The sequence below is a fragment of the Lampetra fluviatilis genome, chromosome 5 (assembly GCF_964198595.1).
Source record: "Lampetra fluviatilis chromosome 5, kcLamFluv1.1, whole genome shotgun sequence".
Lineage (NCBI taxonomy): Eukaryota > Metazoa > Chordata > Hyperoartia > Petromyzontiformes > Petromyzontidae > Lampetra > Lampetra fluviatilis.
In genome coordinates, this window is record NC_136279.1 from 23,900,182 (window position 1) to 23,908,656 (window position 8,475).

Below are 8,475 nucleotides of genomic sequence, written 5' to 3' on the forward strand. Positions count from 1 at the left end.
GGCATTCAAAAAACATGATCATTATTTATCCAGGAATACCTTTGCTGAGTCTCAAGACTCGTGTTCAGGAGAGTGCTGCCTCATTGGGATGTTTGGCCAATCCTGTCTGTGAATATTTGGCCTCGTGTGGGAGGAAAGCGGAGTATCTGTAAAAAAAACCCCACGACACTGCATACGAGGGGGTGACCCTCAGCATTGCCACCTCCAGCCCACACCTCGCAGCCCCATGACACCGACAACACCTGGCAAACCTCACCAGGCGCAGGCCTGCTTAGCTTACGACACCCGACCAGATTTGGGCGCATTCAGACCCATTTAGCCAAAGACTATTAAAATCCTTGACTTTGTTGACTGATTATTCACAGCCAATAAAGTGAGTTCCTGCTGAGATGAGCGCTGAGGCGGTGCTTACATCCTGCCCACTTCCCTGAGCCTGAGGGCTATGAAGAGTACATTACGTACTTGATGGGAGTTCTTGACGCTGTTGTTGATGTGTATCTAAGCACTGTTTATTTGTTTATCCTGTCTGCAGTGAGTTGTGGCGTGGGTTTCGTGTAAACAAGTTGTTGTTGTTATTGTTGCTCTGGTTGGTTTGCACTTTCCCTCCACCCTGCGATGCCCGGCAGCTGCCGACGGCTCTGGGCTGTGGCCGTCTTCGTGCCACAGCTGCTTAGTCGAATGGGGCCTCACCAATGGTATACATTCCACATTCCCATGGTGGGGACGAGCCTCCCCATAACAAAACCACTCTTGACTTTTCCACAAAACGGTGCTCGTTCCGTCACGGACCCCCGAGTGACTAAGGGCCGAGTCAAGCCCCCACCAGGATTTAAACTCCGCAACTTTCCCATCGCGAGCCGCTCACCCGCTGGGCCACATGGCTGCACTGTGCAGACTGATCGTTAAATAGAAGAGCATAATACCATCATCACATGAACTCCGGTCATCTTCGAAGCAGCGGCTTTGTGCTAGCCATTGAACAAAGACGGTCACCGCATCGCGCGAGATTTCAGATGCACTTCTGCGGCGGTCTGGAATGCCCTTCAGATATTAAGAAGCCACTGGTGCTATGCAACTTTTAAATAATCTAGATTGAAAGCTCATTTCTTTATAACTGTTCTTTAGAACTGCTTTATGTGTTTAGTTTGTTGTCCCTCTCCCGCACCTCCGATTAGCGCAGTTGGCTACGTACAGTGCGATAAAAGTTCAATACACGTACATACATACTGCTCTGCGTTGCATCTTGCCCAAGGTTCGGAGCAGAAGCAACGCGGATGCCCCGTGCGCGTCTCGTCGTCACCACATCGCCACGATGATGATCCCCCCCCCACCGAGCTGCGCGGCAGAAAATCCGTGGAATTAGCGAACGCCTGGGGGAATTACCCTGACCGCGGCTTCCGGGAAAAACACAATAATCTGTTGACTTTATATTTCTAATTCCTAAACGGAATGTTGAGTGCAACTGAAAATGCTTTAAAAAAACAATTTTTTGGAAACATCGACTGCTCAATGAATTTGCTTCTCCGTCCAGATCTACAGACCGATGGCTCATTAAGCTGCAAGTCAGGCACGTTTGCAGCCTCGGGCGGGGAATTGCAAGTGGGATATTGTGTTCGCCTTGCTCCTTTCCTCGTGCTCTGCCCTTGTGGGCTGCTCAATCGTCGGAGCAGTGATGCGGAGCGCAGTGCAGAGCTCTGCCCCCACCAACGGCGATCGCTTTTGCCTTTGCATGTGGTCATCGCAACAACAACAACAGCCGCAGCAGCAACGAAGATGATGCCCTCTGCTTACCCAGCAGGAAAGCTTCCCTCAGTCTCAACACTCTCTTTAAGGAAGGCCTCAGAACTTGTTTTCAGGAGGGTCCTGCCCTGGCACGTTTGGCCCTGAGTATTGGGCACGTGAGAGGAAACGTGTTTCATGATTAAATTCCACGTGCAGTCTTCTTCTTCTTTCGCACGGCAGGGCGATTAGCGCCGCCGTGCGTAGGCGTGGGGGTTGCCTGAGCCCCGGGGAGCGACGTTGCGAGCACCGCGCATCCCTTCTGTGTGATCCGTAACGACCGTCCCCCCCACCCCCCTTGTGTTGTTGCAGACGTGTTGCAGTACTACCTCCACTGCAGCCTCCAGACGAAAAACCCTTTCCTGCGGGTGAGCATTGCGCCCTGGCGCGAGCGTGGCACTGTGTGGCCACGTGCTGGTCCTCTGTGCGTGCGATCGCAGCTGTGTTTACCGACGCGCTCTATGAAAGCCCTCGCACACCGGGCACAGTGCCGGATTAAGCTAGTGCGGGGCCTGTAGCATATGTTATGAAGGGGCCCTAAATAAATAAAAATACGTAAATATTTAAACACGAATTTTTTTTACTTGCATAGTAAAGTAATTGTATTTTTTTATTTGCTATACAGCCAGAAAGTCAACAAATCCCTAACCTTAAACACCCAGTAGTTCATAAAAGTTGAGGGCAGTATAGTACTATAGCAATAGAGCAAGTGCAGCATCACTGAACCGGAATTGATAGCTTGAAAGCATTTAGCGCGGGGCCCTTGAAAGTGCGGGGCCCTCAGCAAACGTGGCGACTTGTGCTACGATGACGACCCTGCAACTCCTCTCGCGGGCTCAACAACCCCCCCTCCCCATCCTCTCCTCCCAGGCCCCCTTCGCACCTTCGCCTCCCTCATGAGCGGTTCGGCTCCCACGTCGTTCATCAAACCCATTTCACGCTTATGACTTACGCGACGTTGTAAGCACCGGCCAGGTGGCTCAGCGGTACAGCGAGCGTCACGCAGGCAGAAGCTTGCGAGTTCAAATCCTGGCTGGGGGTTGACTCAGCCCATCACCCCTCTGCGGTCAATGAAATGCGTGCCGCTTCAAAGTCCAGCTGTGGTGTCCTATGCAAAGACTCGCCCCAGCCATGTGAATGTGGAATGTCCACCACTGGCTCAGGGCTGTAAACAGGAGATGAGCACCGCCACGATGCCCATTTGAGCAGGAGATCGCTTTGGCTATCTGTACACGTGAACACGCTCGCACGTGTCAGAATACAATAGCTCCCTTGGTGTTCAGTCGGTTATGCGAGAGCGGTTGCTCTGAATTGTGCTTTGGAGGATTTAATGGGTTTGATCCAGTGCACGTGGTACAGAGTGAGTCACCAGGTTGAAATCTTCACCGCGGATTTTTTCTTGAAGGTTGCCCTTTCAAAACACCACCTGAAGGGAGGTGATTGTGGGAACACGTGTGCATGGATTTGTTTAACTTGTCTGTGTGTGAGTGCGTGTGGAGCAGTGGCGCAGCGGTTACCACACTGAGCTGCATCAGTGGCAAACCTTGGGCCACTCTTATGTCCACTCAGCCTTAAATGAGTACCTGGTATGGTGTGCAGATGCCAAAAATGGGGAAACAAAGGTGGAAATGCATGGTGCTGACCATGCCACCCCCTCGTAGATCGTGACGGCCTTGATAGGTGCTTGTTGGCACAACAGTGCGACTGTGGATGTGTTGTGGGATGTTTGTTATGCGTGTGTGTGCATGTGTGTGTGTGTGTGCATTCATTCTTGCCACGTTATCTTACTCGTGCTTTGGAGATGAAGCCACTGTTAGGGATGATTTGCTACTAATGGAAGGTGGTGGTGGTGGTAGCATATTCAGATATGTACACTGGAATCTGTGTATGGACTGTGTACTCCAGTGTGGGAGTTTCCAAAGTACATTCCTCAGGACCCACCGCCGTTTCACTCCCCACGTGTCTGATGACTGTTAAACACCTCGCACGTGACGACGTGCGAAGCAGATAGTGCTCTCTGCATCACGTGTGTAATTTACACACACTGCGATCTCGGTCTTCACTTGAATCGGGTCTCTGTAGAGCGAGCGGATTCAAATTGAGAGACAGATCCAATTCAAATTAAGATTAAGATCTCATTGTGTGTGCGCCACGTGGGACGTTTTTGAGCAATCATCCAGCCTGTGCAGAAAGACGTAGCGCGGTGGTGGGAGGCGGGGACTGGCGTTTGGGATTCTCTGCCCGAGTGGCCGTTACACCCGAGCCCGAGTGACCGTGCGCTCGCCGCACCTGGGCTGCCGGGCTTGTCGATCGTGCCGACGTTGTCGCGACGTTGTCGCCCGTTTGTCGGAGCACTGTCGGGGGCGTGTCTCCTGCAGAAGATGACGGGCAGCCTCCGCATGCTGTCGGACTTGCAGTCCTTGGTGCTGGAGCTCATCATCTTCGCTGTGCAGGAGTTCCCTGCCATGCAGGTAGCGCTCCCACACTCTGCACACCTCGCACAGAGCAATTCTTTCACGGAGCCGGTTTTACATTTTGTTTTGTTTAACGGCAAAGCTTTTGAGCAAGTTTGTTTTTTTACAGCACTTGACGAGCCCCCTGCAAATATTAAAACACACATACATCCCACACAGACACCCACTCAAGATACACAAAACTCGGTTCACACAGCACAACATTCACCACGCTGTGTACAGAACACCACTGTTACCATCCACACCTTACCCAGCGCACCCTACCCCAAATCTGCACAACACGGCACGAACAAAGCGAGATGGAATGTTTTCAAGTCGAGATCAAATCAACACAAAGACACGTCGCGTAGGCCGTAGAGACGGAAGGAAGCTGCGGACACGTGTGTGTGCGAGCGCTCACTTTGGTTCTCCTATCACCTGGGAGGCTTCTTGTGGCCCCTAGAGAGCAACTCAACGATCTCTGCTCGAATTAATGCAGACATTTACAGGGTTATATTTACACAATTAACTTCAACAATTAATTAGGTTGGGTGAATTGAGTGCCTCCGTGGACTGTTACCTCGAATTCCAGAGCCTGGCAGAGTGTTTAATCTGTCTGAGCCATCACTCTGTCCAAATTCAACCTCTTTTCATCTGAAGTGTGTCCTTAATGATGAACAAATTAACTCAAATTATTAATGACCAGGTGGCAGTTTACTAATCTTTTCACTCACAATACTGGTGCAATTTACAGCAACTGTGGGAACAGCATGGCGAGTGTGACATTGGGATATTATATTTGAATTGCATTTTGTTATTTCACTTTCCATCTACGTTCTCCTTAGGCAAATGACGGGCCAGTGTGAGGTTCAAATGTATAAAATGTGTAACGCGCCCTCACTCGAGGACATCGCTTCTCGCGCTTGACGACACAAAGCACAGCGGCCATGGCAGGGTAGCATTCGTCCCCGGGCCCCTGCGGCTCCGCGTGCCGCTCGGCGCTCCGGCCTCGTTATGCTGCCACAAGCGATAGCTCCGTTGATAAAAACGCAGCAGCATTGGATAACCAAACGTGAATTTCGAAGCACACTTTTTTTATCTTTTAAGTAGGTTGTTATACTAAAGGGTGCCCTGACAAAGGTTAATAAGCAATTATACCAGCGTTGTAAAGGGACAACTTAGAAACAAAAGGTAATTGGGAGGAAGGAGAGGATGGGTGAGTGTGGGAAATGCTGTCACTACTTATGATTTAACATTTTTATTTCTACAATCATCGCTTTTGCTTGTTAATCCACTCGTGTTCTCGCTCATTCTTTATGATATTTTCATTATTCACTTGCCACCAGTCCTACCCTTTACAATCGGTCCGGACTACGGGACAACTTTACTATAGCTATTTTGAGAAAACTGTAAGTAAGCGTTCAACAACAAACACATTTTGGGTTTTCTGATGGCTGCTGATCACTCGAGGCCATCAGCGGTGTCTACAGTGAAACCTGTGTACAGACCAGGCCAAGGGCAAAGTCAATTTGCACCGGCTGTCCGCAAGTTAATTTACGTGGATCTCTGTGGACTGTAAACTTTGTAGTCAGTCATCGATTCGAAGAACCAGCTTTGTTTCACCGTTTGCGTCGTATTTTCATGATAGTTTTACATTCATATTGAATTTCTCGTGCTCGTTACGTTTCGGTGTTAGCTGATTAAATAAAACCGTTGATATGTTTTACATTAAGCACAATATTTATCTAGAAAGGTAAATGTAATCATTATCCTGCTGGCAAATATAGTTGAAACTAGTAGCTGTTTATATGCGGACACTTTTTTTGCAAAACTACAGTGGAGTGGCAGGTGCAATGAAAGGATTTAATAAACACAACTGAACGGAAACAAGATTTTGAAGCACACTAACGCAGGTTTTACTGTAGACAGACTAACGCAGGTTTCACTGTACACAGACCGGCCTACAATGTTTTTGGAGAGATTTGATATCCCATTTGAGTCGAGAATGTGTCACATCAGCAACGAAGCACATACAAAGTGAAATCTAGATTGGACACACGCATCTGTCAAGATTTGATATATGCTCAAAGTGGCAACAGTCTATCTAGGTACATCAACGTTTAACTGGATACCTAATCTAAAAGTTGTAACATGCCAAGGATTTACATTCATTAATGCGTTGGTATGCAAATTAATTAATTAATATGGTGCTTCATTAAAAAGCAAACACGACTCTTCTGCTTACAAGCCAATGCCTCATCACGGTCAATGCAGCACCACCAGAGATAATTTACATAAAAACACAGATGGCCGGTTAAAAATGAAACTTTAACATTCACAGATTTAAGATATGTTTGCGAGTAACCATTTTTAAACATAAGCCTTTCATATCTGAACATTATAATAAATATGGGTTGGAACCTTTGCCCCATCGCATCGTTTGAAGTTGGTCGTTGCAGATACAAAGGCTTTTACCCTAGATTCCTAAGGACAACTTTGGCTGTGATCTGTAAACCATAGAGCACACCACACTGGGTTCAACCACCACACCGCAGGTCACAGCCCTTGTCTTTCTGCTTCTTCCCTCGCACTGCTCTCTTCTTTGGAATTTCCTGCGACCGTCTCAAAGTTCGTACAATAATAACCTTAATTAACAAAACACGTCATCTCTTCTCTATTACAACTTTGATAGTGCCGTTTGCTGCTGGCTGCTTGACGTTTTGGGCCTTTGCGCTCTGGGCTTGGCGACTCTGTAAGGCGCATTCTTGCCTCGGTATCACTCACGCCACTTGGATCTGATAATGCAATGTGTGATTTTAGAAAATGAATCCATACATGTTGCACACTCGAAATGAAGGACGTGGGCAGGTTCTCCAAATCGAGGGCAAGCACATTTATTTATTGTGGTTAATATTAATCTTGGGAAGAACAGCACCGTCACTCTGTAAAATGCAACAACACGTGTGTTACAACCAGCCTTGCGCCCGAGTCGCCATTAACCATGTGACTGGTATATCCGCGTGGTTATTCATTAACCCTTTCTCTTAAACCCAATTCTACTACTGATAAACCATCTTTGTCTTTGACAATCACATTTGCACATCACTATTCGAATATTACTTTAATCCTAAGCTGTATGTCTATCTATACCATCCACTTATATCGATATATTACACCCATTATATGTACTGTATGTGTACAGTATACCTACTGTATCGCACCATTGTACAGCTTACTACTTTACATGTGTTCTATTCTCAATAACATTGCAAGTAGTTATACTCTGGGTACATGGGCATGGTTATAGACTAAACAGTATTAGAGTTAGAGAATTACAATGACAGTAACTAATTACAGTGCGTCATCCCTTTACAATGCACAGTGCTAAAACGCCTCTAATTGCATATATCACAAACAAACAATTCAAAGCCAAGCTTAAAGTCTAGAACAAGTCTAGAACATTTATATAACGATCAAAAACAACTTTTGGGTCCTTTACCTGTAAAATGCAACAACACGTGTGTTACAACCAGCCTTGCTCCCGAGCCGCCATTAACCATGTGACTGGTATATCCGCGTGGTCATTCAATAACCCTGCCAGCCACCTACAGGCCCGACTCAGTCATCACATGCTGCTGTACACACATGCATTGATGCACTGCACAGCACATCAGGACTTTCACAGAACCACACTTTACTCCCTTGCTGCACAAGGACATACTTAAAAGAGTGATCCATTCCTAATGTGCCACATACATCTGGAACGGCACGCGAAGCTCATCTGGCTGCGCCACTGAAGCACCACGCACGCACCCACGCTCACACGCACGGAGCGGCTGGACCCACACGGGGACATCCACACACACTCAGCCAGGGAAGCCTTCGTGCTTGTACGATATTGGCCTCCACGGCGTCGTACGCTAACCAAAAAATAGAGAATTCGAAATACTCTCCACATTTGTCACGCACGCTGCCTTGCGCTTTGGATGCTTTCGCTGTACGTGCGCCGATCCACACCCTTGGCACCTCTCCAAACGTGAGGTTCCATCTCAAGGGGTTTTCCGGGTGAAATCTGTAAAAAAAAAGATGCATAGAAAGCACACGTGTCTCTCCTGGTGCTTATTGAGCGGGTCAAATGTTCTAGGCAGACTCCCCTTTGAAGTCGACATGGCCCTCCCTTCTCGGATAAAACGTGGATAGTTCCTAAAAAGTGGAATATTTTGATTTAAAAAAAGAACGATTA

At 47.7% G+C, this 8,475-nt stretch overlaps 1 protein-coding gene and 1 long non-coding RNA gene across 4 annotated transcripts in view; one reads left to right on the plus strand and one right to left on the minus strand.

Annotated features, from left to right (window-relative positions):
- Positions 1 to 8,475, plus strand: part of LOC144932790 (protein tweety homolog 1-like) — a 125,269-nt gene that overhangs the window by 76,666 nt on the left and 40,128 nt on the right. For all 3 annotated transcript variants that reach the window (XM_078857243.1, XM_078857244.1, XM_078857245.1), the window contains exons 8-9: positions 2,092 to 2,147; positions 4,158 to 4,250. In XM_078857243.1, the coding sequence (XP_078713369.1) occupies positions 2,092 to 2,147; positions 4,158 to 4,250 (149 nt within the window). The remainder of the gene's footprint in view (positions 1 to 2,091; positions 2,148 to 4,157; positions 4,251 to 8,475) is intronic.
- Positions 1,782 to 7,783, minus strand: LOC144932791 (uncharacterized). Its single transcript, XR_013636942.1, has 3 exons — positions 7,732 to 7,783; positions 4,069 to 4,266; positions 1,782 to 3,205 (listed from the first exon to the last, which is right to left on the minus strand). It is a non-coding gene; the product is annotated as an uncharacterized LOC144932791 (long non-coding RNA).